Genomic DNA, 19,920 nt, shown 5'->3' with positions numbered 1-19,920 from the left:
AAAAAAAAAAGACAAAATTCTTCAAGCCAATTCTAGCCAATACCCAATACCTTTGCGTATAGTAATTTCTCGCGACAAATGGTCTAAAAAGGTCTGAAATTGCCATTTGCCTGGATTTTGGCTGGGACAATAGATGTTTATTTGCTGGCACGTGTACCTCCAAGAAACGCAAAGGCATAAGGATTTACGAGGTGCAGCCGGCGTTACGCGTTACAATATAGCATTCAAGGCATCATACGGCGTTATTCCTTCAGTATCCAGGATTGATTTTGTTCGCATTGGAAGGATCTGCATTCGCTATTCTTCACTTTTTGCAACTTTCTCCGCGATCGAGCCTAGACTGCCACGTTAGTAGACGGATCAACGGTAGCGACGAGAAATCTCCACTACTCAAGTGTGCCATCAGCACTTCCGACCTTTTTAACATCCTCATATCTTATTGACTGACGTCGTCCTATCCGACAGCATCTTTTTCAGCATTCGCAAACCCACAAAGCTCCAAAACAAGACAAATCGGGTATGCAACTAGTAGTTCGTAAACGTCTTTAAAGCTGAGATGCTTTTTCTTCCTATAACTGTTTCTCGTCTAGTTTTGGAGATGCATTTATCTTTCCAGTGGACATGAATCGTATACTAACCCACTTCACCAATCATTCAAGATCAAACTCGACATGGCATCTACACATCTTGCCGCAGTTCTTCCCTCTCGTGGTGCAGACATGGTCATCATGGAACGACCAACGCCAACTCCTGGTGCAAACGAGGTGTTGATTGAAGTCAGTGCTGTTGCATTGAACCCAATCGATATGATGCAACGAAAGTCTGGATGTACGTATATAAATTTCACATCCAAGTTGTTGTTTGAGTCTCTAACACATCTTTGAACGCTGATGTAGTTCCTTCGATCAACTACCCGGCTGTGCTTGGAAGTGATGTCTCTGGTACCGTCATCGCGGTTGGACCTACAATGCCGGCCGACGCTCCTGTCGTTGGTACACGTGTCGCTGTATGTAACGCATTGTGTTCCCATTACGTTTCCATGGAAGCTGAACATTACCTCAACGCAATAGGCATTCTGTCCCGCGTTCTTCGTCAAGGGCAAAGAAGATTATGGTGCCTTCCAAAAGAAGGTCATAGTACCAGTCTCAGCCGTAGTAGCCATCCCCGACACTCTCGCATTCAACGAAGCAGCCATCTTACCAATGGCTGTCCAAACCTCATGGGCTGGATTTATCAAGTCTGGTCTTACACGAACGACGTCGTATACTCCCGAAGATAAGAGGGGACTGCTTGTATGGGGTGCTTCCTCCAGTGTGGGATCAGCTGCAGTACAAATTGCAAAATCAATGGGATTCACAGTTTATGGTACCGCTAGCCCCAAAAATCACGAGTATATCAAGAGTCTCGGTGCATCTAGGATGTTTGATTATAACGACAAGGATATTGTGGCGACTATTGTAAAGGCTGGAAAGGAAGATGGGTTGATGATTGATTTCTCGTTTGTTGCTACAGGGGATTTCACTCCGGTGCTCTCGATTCTCAAAGAACTAAAGAAGCCTGACACCATTGCAAGGATTGCACTAGCACCATTTGCTTTGAAGATGTTGTGGTATGTGGAAATCATTCATTCCATGATAGAATCAACACGTATTTAACCAACACAAAACAAACAGGTGGAGCCTATTCCCACAATGGAGATCAACCGAGGTCAAGTTTGTGTCTATGAGTGATAAATTTGAAGAACGGAGCGAATTCTCTCACTTTATATTTGGGGTCTGGCTGAAAGACAAGTTGGCATCTGGGCAATTTGTGGCCAGCCCAAAGATCAAGCTTATAGAAGGTGGTCTAGGGGCCATTCAAAAGGCTCTGGATGTGGACTTGAAGAAGTCGTCTGCTGAGAAGCTCGTTGTTCCACTATAGGGGTGGAAGTTGGTAGATGATGTTGATGAAGACGAAAGGTGGCGTTTTCTCATGTAGAACTAGCCATAAAATTATAGCGATAGTACAATAGACAATTTGTTACATTCCAAATACTCGACAGTTTGGAACCGATCAAGACTGGCAAAGGCACGAATACAAGAAATCCGTATCTATCGAGGACAGTTACGCGTCATACGCGTCGCTACACGATTGTATATATCTGACAACTAGTGATCTCTCCATATCAGATTCACTTGTCTATCACCATCACCGAGCTTTCATTCCCTTAATACTTCTTTACAGTACATTTAGCACTATTCAAACAATACAAGGCAAGCAATGCTGCAACTCCCGCACCGTAAATTCACATATTCCAAAAGCCAACCGAGTCCATTAAGCAAGCCATCCAACAACCACACTCCTCCAGCTCCTCAAGCACCAATACACGAACGACTAGTTTCTAAATTACGAGCATGGAGGAACTCAGCGCAAGATCACCATCTATATCGAACGGCATTGTATTGGGCTGATAAGATTATATCTATTACTGGTATGCAATGTTTTTGATTTATTCATGTGGTTTTGATCAACATTTAGCCAACATTGTCAACATTGGGTATAGGAAACGCGACTGATATATGGCACTTTGCACGAATATGTTTTGAAATGGGGGACGCTATACGTGCTGAACACGTCCTGAAATCGTTTAATTTGATTGCGAGACATGTCGAGTGTCGGGAGTTGGCTGCTCAGTGTCTAGTAAGCAATGCGACCTTTATACCATCTTTTTTGCCTTTTTCAAGATGATTTGTTTCATTATTGATGCTTATTTGAACTCTGTATTCTAGATCAAGCAAGATCAATTCGACGAAGCCAGGACATTACTAGAGCAGAATGTGACTGGCTTGACTACTCTACGTAAGAGATCTGCTTTGAACTTATCGTCGAATGAGACGTACGACTAACATCTGACTCCTCTTTTATCTGGACGTAGCTCAAGTCGAATCCAAGGTCTCAGAAGCTGAAATCAACGTGAGAATAGTCAATTGCTTCTCAACAAGCTTTGTGACCGCTATAAACTCTTTTCGCTCTTTTTCACAGGTCAAGGCACGACAGCTTTTTTTATTGGGAAGTGCTGTCCTCAAATTACAAAAGACTGCACGAGCTCAAAGATGCTTTATGGATGCGCTTACTGCTGATCCACGGTGTTATGATGTATGTCTCTTTCATGGCCTCACTTTAACATTGTCGGAGCGACAAAAACATGCATAGCTTGAATGCGGATTGACCTGTGATCTTCGTCTTGTAGGCTCTGTATTCACTGATTGAGCATTGCTCGTTGCGAGAGATGAGTGGTAAGGCATCGTTGTTGGATTTCAAATTGCAATGAGTTTGTGTTCTAAAGAGTCTTTTTTCGTGTTCGTTTACATAGGTTCAAATCTCCTCCAACTTGTAAAATTCGAGCAGCTAGAGCCAGATGTATCCGAGTTTGTCAAGATGCTGTATAGTATCAAGTCAAGGAACAAAGTAAGCTGTTGAACGAGCTTATTCCTTTCTTCGAGTATTCTTTTTGCGCTCCTAACTGATTCTCACATATTTTGTACAGTATGCTCATGACCCCGATTTTGACAAACGAATCGATGAATTCGCTACACTGTATCGTTTATGTAATAATGCAGACATTCTACTGTCAAGAGCGGAGATGCTGTTGGTGAGGTGTCGATTCCAAGAGTGTTTGCAGGTCACTACAAGGTTAGACTTGGCAGCTTTCGAGAACTCTTGTTTTTCTCGCTAACGATCCTTGGCTTTATAGCATTCTAGTCCGAGATCCATTCAACCTTGAAGTACGTACAAACAATCTGGGTTTACATCCTCCAATCATTTCATTGTCGTCAACTGATTTTTTTTTCCGCTGTGACTTTTGTAGACGATACCGATACACATTGCATGCCTGTACCAACTCAACATGACACTAGAATTGTATGATTTGGGTCATCAGCTAGTGGATCACTACCCAAAGCTGGCAGTATCGTGGTTTGCTGTAGCTACGTATTATTTAGGAATCAAAAAGTATGAGGAGGCTCGAACTTACTTCAGGTATGGTCCAGGAATGTGTGAAGGGCTTTTTCTGCTGAAAATGTTGACTCAGAATTTGTCATCCGTAGCAAATCCTCATTAATCGATTCCAATTTCGGACCTGCTTGGATTGGATTTGCTCACACGTTTGCATTGAGTGGTGAAAACGTCAGAGCTATCAATGCTTATTCATCTGCCGCTAGACTTTTTGAAAAGTATGTAACTCTCAGCCAACGGGGAAAAAATCGAAAACGCTTATAAATATGACATTCACTCTGACTTTCTCACTCTCATCAGGACCCATCACCCAACAATGTACATTGGCATGGAGCATTTACACATGAAGGACTTCGACCTTGCTGAACAATACTTGACTGCTGCTAGAAGTATTTGCAAATTTGATCCATTGTTGGAGAATGAATTGGGTGTCTTGTACTATGAGAAACAAGAGTACGCCATCGTGATACGTTTTGTTGGCTGGGGTTTTCCCCGCCGATGTTGCTGATTTGTTGATATTTTTCTTACTAGATATGAAAGGGCAGCAGAATACTTTGAGAACGCAATTCAAATCACTGGAGAACTGCATGAGAAATCACTCATGTGGGAAAGCACCTATTCTAATCAAGGTCATTGTTATCGAAATCTCAAGTCAGTGTTGGCCAAGAAAAACGCATGCATTCTCCTACGAGATATCTCTCGATATTCTGACCATCATACCATCATCGTTTAGACAACACTCCAAGGCCAAAGAATGTTTCATGAAAGTCCTGCAAATAAATCCAGCTAGCTCGAATGCCATGTCGGCTTTAGGACTTATACATCATGTTGAAGGAGATTTAGAGAAAGCGTCAATGTGTTACCACAACGTGAGTACTCATCCAGGAGTTATCACTCGAGTCAGCTTTTTATGTTGCTAGCTTCTAACTACATAAAATTTTCTTAAAGGCTCTGGCAGTAAATCCAGGCGACATCCAAACCACCGAACTGCTGGATCGAGTCATTGAAGACAGCGCAGCAGTCCACCATGAAACTCTGCACTTACGAGATGACACAGACCACTACTCGAAAATGCTGAATCAGGTCGTACCTGAAATGGAACATGCTCCATCACAATCCAAGCAACAACAGCCAATGACGGCCAAAGCATTCTTTGAAACACCAGTGAATAAATTGATTGCTGGTAATGGTGGTACAGGTGGAGGAAGAGGAACGTCGTCGTCGTCGTCTCCAGCATCTCCAGTAATGTTTGAAGCACGACGTTCTACACGATTGCAAAGGAGTGCCACTACGACTACTAGATCGAACACGATTACAACTACGACGAACGTCATAGTTGCAGAGCAGGAGGAGGAGGATGATGATATCCAAATGGAGCTGGATGATTGAAAAGCTTGTTGCTACAGAGATAAGACGCTGTTGCTCGCACCCAACATATGAAAACCCTTGTATATATTTAACAATGCTTTGCATATAAATACTTTTGATGATGTAAATACAAGTTAATGTAGCTGATTTACAAGCTAGCTCCACGAGGCATCCCGAAGGTTGAAAAGTAACGAGCTTAGCTCCCTGCGGACGAGACTCTCTGGGAGGGCATTTCGGGCTTGGTCACTCGATTCAGTTGCAACGGACATTGCAAGAGACTCGACTAACTTATTGGTAGAAACATCAACGAGATGCCTGACTACAAGATGAAGGCCCCACCATAATCGCCCAGAAGTTCAGACCAAGACGACATAGATTTCAGTCAATACGCCAGTCTGTTCGAAAACAGAATGGACGTACTGACTTCGACACCACAATTGACTCAACAGCAGCGGCAGTCAGTCGAAACAGCTCCCAAGCAAGTAACCCCGTAGAAAGACATGCCTCCGGTGCGTTCCTTGATTGAAACGAGGTGTAGAGACGTGTTTGACGGCCTATGGCCGAATGACAAAGTTGCCTGTGATTGTAGACCTCATTAACAATCAAGGCTCAACCCATGGTGGAAGATCCACTGGTCCACTCAGGGTCGTGGTGTGTGGTGGGTCTGAGTGGCCACAAGATATGTTTAGCTCATGCAAACATTGATCTGTGGAATGGGGAACATAATTTTTGGTGACTACGAGGAGCTTCTGCCAACGTTCAGCACCAGGTAGGTTGCCTAATGAATGGAGAAGGTTTGATGCGAACGACGTCAATAGGGGGTGGTGAATCAGCCATACATGCCAGGTTTGTCATAGCAAGCTCGAGAAACAGAGACGAATTCTTTCGAATGATATCAATGCTGCTCAAAAGAGCCCAGTGAAAGGTCCAGCAAACATGTATAGCTAGAACTTGTTTCCTGCCAGAAGGATCAATAGAGAACGACACTGAACCACATCATTGGCTATTAATAGATGACCTATCCCAGCCATATTGGCTATTTAGGATGCCATATTGTTCTCTGAAATCACATATTCGATGCCCTCATTGGAGTTGTGGATGTAGGAACAGAAATTCGACGTATGCACGCATGCATTTGTAACACTGTATAAGAGACCCCGCAAAGAAGATTTGCAAATAAATACTTATGGCTATATTAAACAGATGCAGTACTGTAGCCTTCTATTCAGCATTCCCTCTCAGGTCTACTTTTCAAATGCAAACAGCTCTAATCTCAACCCTCCACAACGCAAAAAAAGGAGAGCCTGTAACTTCCTAATGGGACCATTTCCAAACCCAGTTCCACATCCTCTAACCACCACTTCTTAAGCAGTCTTGACTTTAGCAGGCCCATTCCACCCAACATGCGCAATGTAAACACTTCCAAGCACAGTCAAACATAACGTAGCCACCATAACACCAAACGAGTCATTCAAGTTGCCTACAGGTACAAATACTACCCATGAATCAGTACTTGATTGTGAGTTGACTGAATTAATTGAATCAGTTGTTGTTGTGCATGATGGTGTTTCCATGAGTTTATGTGGGCCGAGTATGAGGCCGTGTAAAGATGTCGGATCTTCAAGAAATGAAGTTTGAGTCAATGACACTCCGTTGATATCGTTTTTTTGTTGTTGATACGGCTCGCAAACGTACCTCGAGTAACGAATATCAAAGGTCTTGGAATCGTTACATTTACATGTGAATGACCAACAGTTGATGCTGGTTGGTATCTCATTTGTAGTGGGATTTCAAAGTTCAAACTACGACGAAAAAGAGAGTTGCGCGTGAGAAAACGTCGGCAAAAAAAGGAGAATTTCTGAACAAATAGCTTGTAGACTTTTTTGCACACCACCACATACTCTCATTTCGCTACCTCTTACCTATTCATACCCACATCCGTCTCCCCCACATAGTCCAAAAACACTGTACATCCCCTGGCGCCATCGTCATTAACAGGCACCTCCAAATCCGGATGCGGCTTAACCGACACGGACCACACACCACCATACAAATTACTATACGACTGTATACGACGCTCCAACTCGTACGGATCAGCGAATACGTCTGCAGGCAGCACTAGCACCACATACACGTATTTGTTTCCTTCTAGGATCGAGATGTTGATGTTGATGATTGGATGATACCCTTGACTAGGCCGTAAACTAATACTGCATATTGGTATATGATTCACGTTTGTAGCAGGTATCTCGACTTGGGTTGTTGCGAGTGTCGACAAATCCATTGTCTCGATACTGTTATCGTTGAGAACGGATAAACGTACATCGACACCATGTTCCTGAGATTTACAAGTCAGGCCTCGTTTGCTATCATCGTTACGAGTCTTCCATACTTCAGTCACATGTATACTCCTATCTCTCGTGACTCGTATCATAAACTCTGTATTCTCCCATCCACTGCTACCACCACTAGCATCCGTATCATCAAATTCGCACGTCCGCCACGACGACAATGCAACCAGCGGTATAGCATTCAAACTCATATGTTTGACATCGACGGTTCGTAATAGGGAAGGCCATAACTCTCGATGTGATTTCGTATCAGCAACCACTACATTCGATTCAGAGGCTTCTGATATTTCCGTAGCGTGTCTAATCACCCCCCAATGATTTGGATCTTTGGCGTATGTTCCGGTAGTGCAGTCTATACCAGATCCAAAGATTCCGTCGAGTAATATATGGCATAATTCGGTCTTGTTCATGTTTCTGCCGTATATAAAGATGGTTGTCGCATTGGAGTCGTGATGCGCTTGTATAAATAGTTCCGAGTTTGGAGATGGTATCTCCTTCCACAAGCGTAGCAGATTGGACTAAATTGAGGAAAGAATAAATGTTAATTCAGCAGTGTGGAAAGAGTTCATGATATAGCAAAAAATCCGAAAGTGATGTCCAAAATGCCATGTTGATTACAACTTGCATCATACCTCGGCATGAGTAAATACATGAGTTACAGTCATTTCGAGTCCAGATCCATATATTCGTACATTTTTAGATCTCGTTGACTTGTCAATGGCGCCTGCAGCCGATGATCTTGCAAACACTTGGATATTGAGAGCTTGCGTAGTCAAGACCAAGAAGGCAAGCACTAGGAAAAGAGGCTGAAAATACAATGCTTTGAATGGCATCTTTCCTGATATTCAAACTTTCAGTCGCTGTTCTTTCTCAAATCTTGCAGTTTAAGCCGAAAGAGTTCAAACGTGTTTCACGCGTTGAAACAATATGCGATCGCTACACGATATACAATGATTTAATATTATAATATACTTACTCAAACTGCTATTCTATATACTTGTACACAAACAATTACACACTTCTTACACCACACCTACTTGAATCGTATCCCCATTCTCCACCCCATAAAACGCCACCTCCCTCAACTCATCATCCATATCAACAACCCGTCCATCCTGCCCAACAACCTTCAACGTCATACTCATCAACGCACATCCAACAACCTTAGCAACCAAAGACCTAAAATTCCGCATCATCATAGTCCCCGGTATTCGTTTCTCAACTGCTTTACTATTAGTCATATTCACCAATTTCACTTGAATCAATCGATCTTTAAGTGTTGACGAGGCAGGCTTAATAGTTGCTGGATTCGGTCTTGTTATATCATACTCTTTGATCAAGACCTCATAGCGAGGATGCAAGTCGTTAAAGCTCGGGTCTTGCATATCGGAAAGACATACTTGATTGACGTAATACAATTCAGCTTCTTTACGTTCTTTGGATGAGATGGCTGATCCGTTGAGTACGGTGAGACTAGATATGCGTGCTATTAACATGGTTCGTTGGACGTATTGTTTTACGGAGTCCAGTAATGGGATTCGACGGATACGTAGGTCTACTAGATTCGGTAGCGTGTTTAGAGTGTCGAGTGATTTCCATGATGATATAGTTGTGGCTGACAGCGTTATGGATTTGAGTGTCTTGAATGTGTCTGGGTGTATAATTATATTCTCGATGGGATTATTGGTTAATACTAGAGATTCGAGGTTTGGTATCTGTGAGAGCGAGGCGGATACATCCTGCCAGTCGTGTATTCCATTAGATTCCAGATTCAGGCTTCGTAGAGTTGGAAAGAAACCATGACGGCCGTTGCTAAAATTACTGCCACCGAGGGTAGCGCACATTCCATCCTGAAATCCAAACGACAAGTCCTCCAAACATGGCAGATACGGACCCATTGACACAACATCCTTCCACCCCCAATTAATTCCATTCAAAACGAGCACCTTAATATTTCCAAACGCACTATTCGGTATCCTATCTAAATCCAGTTCCAGTCTACAATACCCCAGCCTCAGAATCTCCAGTTTAGGCATACACTGCGTCAAGTACCCCACATCCGACACACCCTTAAACAAATTCCGTGACAAATCCAGCTCTTCAAGACTCACACATGCTTCTCGTATCATATCAAGCGATTCAGCGGTATCGCCACCACCATTCACCCTACATATCTGCAGCGCAGCAACATTAATCTCATGCAAATGCCCCAAAGTCTTCATCTTGCGCTTCACTTTATCGAATCCAATAGCTTCAACCGTCTTGCCACCCCATCCACCCATCTCAATGTTGGTCTCATCTATAATGTACTTGGATGTAACTGCTTCGAGGAAGGGGCGACCAAACTTGATTTTGGGCGATGGTTTTATGAATGATGCCGAGTTCGGGCTCGTAGTTGTGAAATATTGTATGCCGTTATGGTTTCCAGAGTGCTTTCCGCGAGATGGATCGTCCCATTCTATGCCATACCAAATGGTTGATGATGTTCCAGATGTTGATGGTATGGCTCCGTGGAAGCGAATTGTGCCAAGCTAGGTAGAGATTGTAACAGGCGTGTGAATAATTTGAGATAGATTCGTCGTGTTCCTTATTAAGCTTGACGGGTTGTCCATCATAAGTTGCGAAAACAAAAATGCTCCATGTTTGCATATAGATCTACGAGGATCAAGAGGGGGAACTAGCAAATCGATAGAAGAGCTACATACCTGACCATCAACATCTACTCTGGCTCCAATGACATCGCTTCCGTCTAGCATTGTAACAGGTTGGAATTATTGGTTCTTCGCAGACAACAAAATGAAGCACGAACCAGAATTTCGTGAACTGTGGTGGCTGGAGCACGCTCTAGATATACAAGATGATACGCCTTCTTTTATTTGAACTATATGCTTCCTTCAGCAACAATACAAAAACAGTCTATACATTTGTTTGCCAATGGTTTACTTATTCACGGTTGCGTTGTCTATAAACAGAAGAGTTATACGATCAAAATGGACCACTCAAATAAGCCTCAACCACCAATCTTACCTTGGAGCACAACGGATAATATCATCTACACGTAAAATCATCTCAGCAGCTTCACTGGCACTGAGCAATACTTGTCGTTTCAGCTTGAAACTCTCAGTAATACCCAATCCAGCTTCACTCATATCTCCAATAATCCCTTCATACATATTCAGACCGGCAGTCGTGTTGCCTTCTGCATGTGATGCTCGCAATTGAGCAACCAAATCTGATGAATCGTATCCAGCATTGTCGGCCAGGATGGTAGGGAGTTGACGAAGTGCTCGTGCGAATGATTCTACTGCAATAGCCCGTTTACCAGGGGTCTTGACGGCGAGCTCATCTACTACTTTTGCCATCAACATTTCAGCGCATCCTACATAAGAGTTTGGTTTGGTTGTGAGCAAAAAACGAAAACAAAGTAGCTGGAGACCTTCGTTCAGGAAGGCCGGAAGCCACGACAAGCTTTGAGGAACTGGTATATATGCAAGACGACAAAACTCACCACCACCCAAAACAGTACGTGGCTCTTGAACAGTTTGTGACAAGACACACAAGGCATCATGCAACGAACGCTCAGCTTCATCCAGCAATTGAGTAGTTGCACCACGCAATACCACAGTGCAAGCTTCACCAGCAGCCACTCCAGAGAACTTGATGAGCTATGAAGACATAACAAATACGTGAGGATGCGAAACAAACAAAAAACCCCGAACAGGCATTCAAGATGTTACCCTGTCTTCTCCGATAATGATTTCCTCGATAAGATCACAACGACCCAACTTGACCAAATCAGGATGATCAAAGGTGGAGGTAATCTCACCACCAGTGACCAATGCTAATCTCTCGATACCATCAAAGTCAGCGTGTTCAATAGACATAATACCAGCATCAGCAAATAGTTGCTCGGGCCAGTTGTAAATAAGTTGACGGTTTACAAAGCAGTTGATGCCGTGGGCCTTGATCTTTTCTACTTTGGCCTTCATTTTTTCCTAAATACGAAAAATTTGGAATGATGGTGTGTGAGTTTGACAACCAAACTTTCAATCCAATTTCGTAGCCTCCAAATTTTTTTTGGCAGTGTATAACGCAAGAGACACATACTCGTTCAGCTCGTTCCAATTCAGCCAATTTGCCTGTAGCATCTACTTTGACTCTGGCACCAAAAATTTTGATCTTGTCGTAATCCATGGCTAGAAGAGCAAAAAGAATGAGTAATCGAACCAAAGAATGATTCTACCTTTGCAACTCACGAGTATTAGCAACGAGAATCTTGGCATTCTCGATTCGTTTCGGTTGATTCACACCAATCTTCTTGTCCAAAATGAATCCTGCAACATAAATCGAAAGAGGTCGTTGAGATTATGCGCAAAAAAAGCGAAATGTTTCGGAAGTACCTTCAGCCAAGTACGAATCAATTAATTTTCCACCAGGCTTCTTGATTATTTGGATATTATCCAGATTGGTGCTTCCCTGTTTGATATGACGAGGCGTTTAGATCACACTCTCATGCGATGAGTCCCAAACCGAACACATACCTTCAATCGTAACACAGCATCTACTGCCAATTTGGCAAAGTATTCCTTGTCTTGTGACAATACCTTGGAACTTAAAGTGGTCTTTGCAATGTTGATCAAGTCCTTTCGAAAGTGCTCTGGGTCCTTGCTACATAAGTAAGAAGAGATGTGTGAGTTCCTGCATACGGAACTTGTGCATCTTCATTTTTTTCTCCTGTCTCCCACGCAAACAAAAATAAAATGATTCACAGTCGGCCTAGGTCAAACACCTGCCTGTTATCAACGGCAGCAGCTTCCAAAGCCTTGAAAGCAGCAGCACTAGCAATTCGATAACCCTCAATGATTGTCTGCGGATGGATCTTTTGGGCGACCAATTTCTCTCCTTCTCGTAGCAATTCAGCAGCCAAGACACACACAGAAGTGGTACCATCACCGACTTCATCGTCTTGTACTTTGGATATGTTTACGAGGACTTTTGCAGCAGCGTTATCCAGTGCGATTGATTTTAAGATTGTTGCGCCATCGTTTGTGACCATGATTTCACCTCTGGACATGGATGCTAGGATCTTGTCCATTCCTTTTGGACCCAATGTGGATTTGACTAGATCTCCTACTGCGATTGCACCCACAAATGAAGACTAGCATTAGAAAGGGGGAGAATTGTTAAATATAATAAATTATAATGCTATAATTTGGGTTGATGCTTTTGAATTGATAGTAATGGGCTTGACTCTAAGTAATCGTCTTTCATGCCAAAATGTGTTTTTCAATGTAGGCCAATCATTACCAATCGAGCATTTTCAGCACGTTCTTCAGAAGCGTTTTCTCCAAATATCTGTACAGGTCCCATAGTCCCGGCCTATTATATAATGGATTCATTCGGTTAGCTGACATTCATCACAGCATGAAATAAATGCGCAGAATCCAAGCGAAGTGGTTTGATTGAAGGGCAAAGGCAGACATGAGCAATGACATACCATGATGAGATGATATAATTATATAATATGCAAACACTATTGCTGCAGTCTTGCCTCTTTCCTCTGCTTGGTCTAATTGATGTCGTCGTTTTGTTGCGAGAAAAATGTCACGAAACGGAGATGCATGCAAATTCCATCTGGGATGGCCACAAGGACGTGTCATTCAATGGAATTCAACCTGAAATACTGAAATATCGATTAGTATATTAGGAGCCTGCTAGAACGCGTCAATCATTGTATATTTGGCATCGACACAATTTCAAACATCCATCAATGCTGACAGTCATAACTGTCACGACCAAATCACGTCAACATCTACTTGAACTTGGAAGATATTGAAGTAGTAACTGAAACGGTTAACATCTTGCCATGTGTTTGCCCAGAACAGAAGCAGTATATTATATTGATTTCACCAAAAAAAAGCACACACTAGCTATCCTTCTGTCCTCTCCCAAATATCAGTCTTTCCTCTCTCAAATATCTCTAATGGATGAATGATATGCTAGCATCAAGACATGTGAACAAAAGTCAACCTGAAGACTGGACTCACCATTCACGATTTGACTATACCCACGCTCATACGTGACTTAATGGACTACCCATGGATAACAATCCAAATCCTTTTTGATACTGTAAATCATTTTCAACCTTTCAGGCAAAGTGACAATAATAGATTCTTTATATCCGTTCGTGACTTCATCAGATATGACTGGATCACCATAATGCTTGATCCGACTGTCATTCATAAATCCATGTAGTAGAGGGTCGACTTCCCCGATAATGGCATATGGACCTGATGACGTGACGATGGTCCTCTCCTGTTTATCTTCACCTGTATTGAAGCGAGCTGGAGACAAGGCGACTTCTACACCCATGCATCCTGCATGTTCTGGATTTACTATGACCATTTCAGATGTTGCCTTCTCACATTCCAAATTGCGGAAGCCAGATTGATGACTTTCAGAGACGACTAATGGCAATGAGCAATATTTCTTTTGGGCACCTACAATTGATTTACCATCTGCTGTAGCGTCGATACCAATTATAGGATGATCGTATACAGAGGCCTGAGTCCTAGCTCTCGACCCGAGTCTGTTGAGGGTGGTTGTCATGGCACATTTTGTGACGTATTGTTTGGGGTCTGTTTCTTCTCGTTTATTCCCAGCGCGTAGAGGATTGACTTTGTGTAAACTACTACGGTTACTACCTACAAAAGTCTTTGGTGGATTCCACTTGGCATCATTGGTTGGTTTCATCATAGCAGCATCTGCTGATACAGCTTCACTCCATTTTCTTACTACTGCACGTCCGTATGGTACTCTATCGATCCCGCCTTTTTGATGATTATATCCAAGCATTTGTGTTCTAGGCGTTGATCTGACTTCATTGACGAGGCGGATGTCACTCTTGTTGTATTCTCCTTTACTGATAGTGAGGGTATTTGATATTTCATTGTTTGTAAAATGTTGTCTGCTCTCTGTGTCGACTCGTTCATCCTCAGATAGGCGAGGATTTGCTCCGAATAGTGCCCTGTTTTGGATTTCGATAATGGTCTTTTGTGGAGGAAGTTGGACAAACTTGGAATCTGGAAAAATACTCTTTACAGGCTTTCCGTCGTCTACCTTCCACTCTTTGACGATCCCACCTCGTGAGAAGTCATTCGTTTTGACAAATGGTCTGGTCTCTGAGCCTCGTTGACTAGCAGCTAGTGGAAGATCGACTCTGAGTATGGACTTGTGGTTTGTGCCAATAACTGTCTTTTCCGGAGCGAGTTGGGCAAAGTTGGAATATGGTAATATACTGTCTACGGAGATCGAGTCGTCTGCCTGCCATTCTTCTGCAATACGACCTCGCTCCAAATCCATGCGGAATATCGAATGCTCTTCTTGTGGCTTCATTATGAGCATAGACGAGACCTCTTCGTGCAGCATTACTTTTCGTGGAGAGAGTTTGCTGTTTATGTCTCGGACATGGTCGATAGTGGTGCTGACTTCGAGTCGACTATTGTCTGAGTACTTGTGGAATATCGAATGCTCTTCGTTTGGCCTCATTAGGAGCTGTGCCCAGTCTTGCCTAACGAAGAGTTCTTGTCGTGTTGCGAAAGTGGTTCTGTATATATCTCGGTCGTTAGAGACTGTGGTATTTATATCGAGCGTACTATGATCGGAAGCCTTGAATACGGATGTCTGGATTACACTTGTGTGGTTGCCACGTACTACAAACGACCGATTATGTATATATGGTACTCCAGCAGATGAGTTCTTCTTGCTGCTTCTGGCTGGCATAGGTTTGATGCTGGCTATTATGGCATTGGAGGGTACTCCTTGGAATTCTGTTACGGGCCCTTCTCCAAGGATAGTATGAGGAATAGTTGTGGTTGTTGATGATGGTAGTGGTGTTTCTTCCATTGCCGGTGACGATATTGGAGAAGCTACAGCTTCGATTGCAGATACTTTTGCGGCCGAGATTTCAGCAGGGACACCGATGGTAGCGCCAGAATTTGCACCGACTGCTGCTTCTTTGCCTTTAGATTCGTCGTCTTTCCTTGCTGCTTGTTCTACTTCATCGTCACTATCAGCTTCCTGGACACGCTCTCCAGAGTATTCCTCTATTTTGATGGCTTGAGCAGTACCTCCATTACTAGCACATGATTCCTGTTTTGCAATACTGGGCACGGTTGCTTGTGATGTTTGTGTTTCGTCGATGGGTGATGAGGATGATGAGGAAGACGACGACGATGATGTTGGTGATACAGTAGCGGTATCATCAGGACATGGGGATGCAGTTGGTGATGGTGTTGGTGATGATCGTGATGACTGATATCTGCCAAACAGTGAGACCACAAATGTCAAGCACCGGCATCTTTTCCTCCGTGGTTTAGATGATGGCTTTACTAGTCCATGTTCTAGAGTGAATTTGGGGATTGCAATAGTCAGTTTCAGGTTGTGGCGTCAATGATCAAAAAACAGCACAAATGTTGAATTCAAAAATGGTCTGTTTTGCTAGCGAGGAAGGGCGCATATGCTTGTATGCTATGCAAATGATGGTATATACCTTCATGATCAGCTTCTCTACTCTCCGTAGTATCATTTTTTGCAGTTGGTTGTGGTGTAAGTTCTTCATTCTTGATTCGTCGGCCGAATAGCAGATAATATAGTGATTCAACACTCATAATCGATGGATGCGATGATTGTCTTGACATATTTTGCTCTCTTGCTCTTCGTCTAGTAGCGATTTTTGTCATTACTAGTCTCTCTCAAAATGTTTGTTACTGAGCAAGAAATCTGGTCTGCCATTTCAATTATAGTAGATAAAGACGCGTACAGTGAAGACTCGAGTAGCAGTATCAATATGCTGTTACCGTGCTAGAGCTATAATGTCGTCTCTCTCCTATACAACGAGATTGCGGCACCTACATTACTCAAGTCAAAAAACACGTGAATATGGTAAATGTCAATGTATTTCCAAAACCACCCAATTTGGAGCACTTAAAAGCAGATGTATGAAGCTTTGCGACTAATAGTACTGTTGCCATTCAGAAAATTTCCTTCGAGGTTGTGTAATTCAGCCTTCAAAACATGTTCTGGAAATGCTACCGATCAACAATACATGACTCCCTTTATCTTGGGTTTTTCGTTGCCTATGATCTTTGGATAGATGGTTCGCGACATCTTGAAATTGGAACAGCCTTGTTCGTAAACCATTCATTACAGAATACTGAAGCAAGTTCTACTTTATATTTATCAGCAACAAAACCATTGCTTACATACTAATCATCCCACTCTTCCTCTTCATCATCATCGTCCTCATCTGAATCTAAAGTAAAACAAAGGCCAACAGTCAGTTTCCCTTACCAAAAGCCCAAAACACCGCAAACGACACCCTACCAGAATCCCCAGTCTTATTACGACGCGCCATCAGTGCAGCCTTCAAAGCATTTGCCAAATCATCTCCCCCAGCCTCCTCTTCAGGCTCATCACTAGGATCGACATGTTTCAAACCAACTGCTTGTGCGCCTCGGATAGCAGCCATTAAATCGACGCGACCGTCAGCACCACCGCCAAATGCTGGTGGAGGAGGAGGAGCCATGGGAGCGCCGCCACCACGTGGAGGTGGCGGTGGTGCAAACGAGTTACCACCACCGCCGCCAAATCCTGGTGGTGGAGGAGGTGGTGGAGGTGGAGCGCCACCACCACTGCTGAATGATGGAGCACCACCAAAGTTGGGTGGGGGTGGTGGTGGAGGAGGTGGAGGTGCACCGCCGCCGGATGGTCGACTATGTGCAAAAGAATAATTCAAGAGAAGCTGACAAGACAACAAAGTCTCAAATCTCAGGTAGTCACTCACGCTGGTGGTGGAGGAGCAGCACCTCTTGCTGGAGGTGGCGGAGCCATTCCTCCTCCTGTTGTTACTGGTCTTGGAGGCGGTGGTGGAGTATAAGAATTAAAATTATCTGTTGCTGGAGCTCCTCCTCCTCCTCTACTAGGAGGTGGTGGCGGTGGTGGTCTACTTCCTCGCGACGGAGGCGGTGGAGGTGGTGGACGTTTTACTATTCGTGTTGTAAAGTCAGCATTAAATCGTAGCAATACAGTGTTTTAGTTTGCAAGCCATCACGACATACCAGCTGAAGCACCAGGAGGAGGCGGTGGAGGTCTCCTTGTAGGCTGAACTCCACCATGCTGCTGCATAAACTTGCGAACAACTTTTGCTGTAGTTCGATCTTGCAATTGGTCTTCAGTGATGCCAGCTTTAGCAAAGATTTGCTTCCATTCAGGAGGAATATTATGGGCACTGAATCCAGTCTTTTTGTCATATCCGACACCTGAGACGTGTCTATATGGTGAAGAGCGGTTAGACCAAAGAAACGAGGTGAACGAGAAAGATGTATCGCTGACTTGAAATCCATAGGAGCTCCAATCATGCTCTTATCAATCTTGCCGCCCTTCTTGCTCTTCTTCTCCTTCTTTTCGGCTTTGGCAGCTTCTTTCTTGGTCTCTTTACTAATGTCCTTTGTGCTTGAGGATTTAGGTATCGATGCTAACAAAAAAGAGGTCAAGGTCGTGAAGGTGAATGTTCACACAAAGCGACAATTTACCAGCAGGTGCCACAGTACTTGATCTTGCAGAATTCCTTCCTTGAACTTGGTCAAAGAATGCCGATGCCTCATACTCATCAGCAAACGACAATCCAATCATGTAATTCTAAAATTAAACCCAATATACTTAAATATCAGTCCCCAACATCAACACGGTAACAATATCAATATCTACATACCTGTCCAACAAACGAATGAAAGAATGGCTTTTCCTGATAATACTGTATATCCGACCCAATCGTCTCTTGCCAAATGACACCTCGTTTAGTGCCCAATTCGACCAGTTTCAGAGCAGTTTGGCGTGTGTTTGCGTCCCGTGTGAGCACTATAGCACCACATTTCTGAGTATATGTCCATTCATAGCCACTTCGGGCCTCGTATACTCGAGCTGCCGTCGATGCCAATATCTGGATTTAGGTGCGTTTTGAGTGGGGTCAGTTAAATACAAGGAAAGGAGGTGGAGGAAGGTGTAATTGGACTTACTTCGAGACCTGGAACGGCCTTCTTTATGGTCGTGTTGTCCTCTGGAGCCAGAATATCTGAAGGCATGGTTGTCGTTCACCAAAGTTGTTTCGAGGATTGGAATGAACGAAAGCAGGAATCAGTCAATCGTCGGTCGCGTTCATCAGTAACAAGACATTTTCTAGCATTTTATATTGATGAATGCAATTCTACGTGATTTTCGTTTCTTCCTTTCCACAAACGTGGTCGTTTCATCGCCTTGATCATTTCCGCCAATGCCGGCTTGATCAACTTCTCATTCATTTCAACGGCATGCTTAAAGTAAAGAATCTCGCACGTCTTTGGTGGAATATACTTGGCAAACGGCAGAGCCTTGCTATAGAATTTGAAATTGTGGTGTCTCCATTTTGCCACCACGTTGAGCAGCTCTTTTTCATATTTGGACAAGACATCTCCTGTTAGTTCCTTATACTTCACGAGCTCCGAGAGAGAATTTGACTCTACGGTCAAGAGAAAGTTCAAGCCAGCACCACTAAGATTCGAAGAAACAATGTTAATTGACATTGTTGTCACAGGCTCAAAAGTCACATCTACTTTGAAACGTCCCAGTCCTATACGCATCTCCAAATACAACCAAATTTCTCCCACAGTACGCCTTACTGAGATTCGTTTCCCTCACCATCACCACGTTGGTAGCTTCTTTCACAACAATATCCTCATTCTCGACTCCAGGCATGGCTTGTATGAATTGTTTTGCCTGACTGACACCATATTCAGCAACATCCTTAGATCCAGGTCCATCCTCCCATGATAGCGTAGAATCAGCAGGAGCGCCGTCGAACAAGGCTGTTTTACCAAGTTCAGGATGCACACTAAACCAAATAGTATTGTGTGCTTCATCTTTTCGGCAGCCTGTGACTGGACATGCTGCGAAGATGACGTCTCCGTGGCGTCGTGAGTGGATGCCTGGTGGGAAGAGTTCGAGACGGCGTTGTGGAGATGAGAAGTGGACGTTTACAGATAAGATATACCTATAGTCCGACACGATCAGGTCATGAATAAAGATTCAATGTTGATGTGGGAACGACCGAAGCGCCTCTTTTGGAGAAGAAGCATGACTTGGTAGAGTGCCCATCTAGGTATGTTGGACAAGT

General features: G+C 43.5%; 5 protein-coding genes across 5 annotated transcripts in view; 2 read left to right on the top strand and 3 right to left on the bottom strand.

The window, feature by feature from the left end:
• SmJEL517_g04734 (uncharacterized protein) overlaps positions 1-1,920 on the top strand; it is a gene marked incomplete at both ends in the record, with an annotated part of 2,943 nt that extends 1,023 nt beyond the window's left edge. The window contains 4 exons of the mRNA XM_031170662.1: positions 660-828; positions 897-1,006; positions 1,071-1,609; positions 1,674-1,920. Of these exons, the coding sequence (XP_031023355.1) occupies positions 660-828; positions 897-1,006; positions 1,071-1,609; positions 1,674-1,920 (1,065 nt within the window). The remainder of the gene's footprint in view (positions 1-659; positions 829-896; positions 1,007-1,070; positions 1,610-1,673) is intronic.
• A 339-nt stretch (positions 1,921-2,259) lies between these two features.
• On the top strand, positions 2,260-5,382 carry SmJEL517_g04733 (uncharacterized protein; the record flags this gene model as incomplete). The annotated part of the gene is made up of 15 exons (XM_031170661.1): positions 2,260-2,470; positions 2,543-2,679; positions 2,769-2,838; positions 2,915-2,952; positions 3,022-3,135; positions 3,230-3,275; positions 3,353-3,447; positions 3,527-3,672; positions 3,734-3,764; positions 3,848-4,017; positions 4,086-4,211; positions 4,294-4,446; positions 4,525-4,644; positions 4,727-4,862; positions 4,942-5,382. 15 exons carry the CDS (start codon positions 2,260-2,262, stop codon positions 5,380-5,382), a joined length of 2,034 nt encoding a protein of 677 aa, XP_031023352.1.
• A 3,352-nt stretch (positions 5,383-8,734) lies between these two features.
• Positions 8,735-10,468, bottom strand: SmJEL517_g04732 (uncharacterized protein; the record flags this gene model as incomplete). The annotated part of the gene is made up of 2 exons (XM_031170660.1): positions 8,735-10,243; positions 10,418-10,468. 2 exons carry the CDS (start codon positions 10,466-10,468, stop codon positions 8,735-8,737), a joined length of 1,560 nt encoding a protein of 519 aa, XP_031023353.1.
• Positions 10,469-10,655: 187 nt separating this feature from the next.
• On the bottom strand, positions 10,656-16,411 carry SmJEL517_g04731 (uncharacterized protein; the record flags this gene model as incomplete). Its single annotated transcript, XM_031170659.1, has 12 exons — positions 10,656-10,674; positions 10,740-11,091; positions 11,221-11,377; positions 11,450-11,707; positions 11,820-11,908; positions 11,969-12,046; positions 12,113-12,188; positions 12,254-12,380; positions 12,482-12,870; positions 13,020-13,091; positions 13,809-16,114; positions 16,264-16,411. The coding sequence occupies 12 exons, from the start codon at positions 16,409-16,411 to the stop codon at positions 10,656-10,658; spliced, it is 4,071 nt and encodes a 1,356-aa protein (XP_031023350.1).
• Positions 16,412-16,978: 567 nt separating this feature from the next.
• Positions 16,979-18,853, bottom strand: SmJEL517_g04730 (uncharacterized protein; the record flags this gene model as incomplete). Its single annotated transcript, XM_031170658.1, has 8 exons — positions 16,979-17,025; positions 17,097-17,485; positions 17,557-17,758; positions 17,831-18,042; positions 18,105-18,246; positions 18,305-18,410; positions 18,484-18,711; positions 18,788-18,853. The coding sequence occupies 8 exons, from the start codon at positions 18,851-18,853 to the stop codon at positions 16,979-16,981; spliced, it is 1,392 nt and encodes a 463-aa protein (XP_031023351.1).
• Between the last annotated feature and the right edge of the window lie 1,067 nt (positions 18,854-19,920).

This window comes from Synchytrium microbalum, assembly GCF_006535985.1.
Source record: "Synchytrium microbalum strain JEL517 chromosome Unknown SmJEL517_scf0035, whole genome shotgun sequence".
In the NCBI taxonomy this organism is placed as follows: Eukaryota; Fungi; Chytridiomycota; class Chytridiomycetes; order Synchytriales; family Synchytriaceae; genus Synchytrium; species Synchytrium microbalum.
Note: the sequence above shows the minus strand (reverse complement) of the source record. Positions and strands in the feature narration are given on the sequence as shown.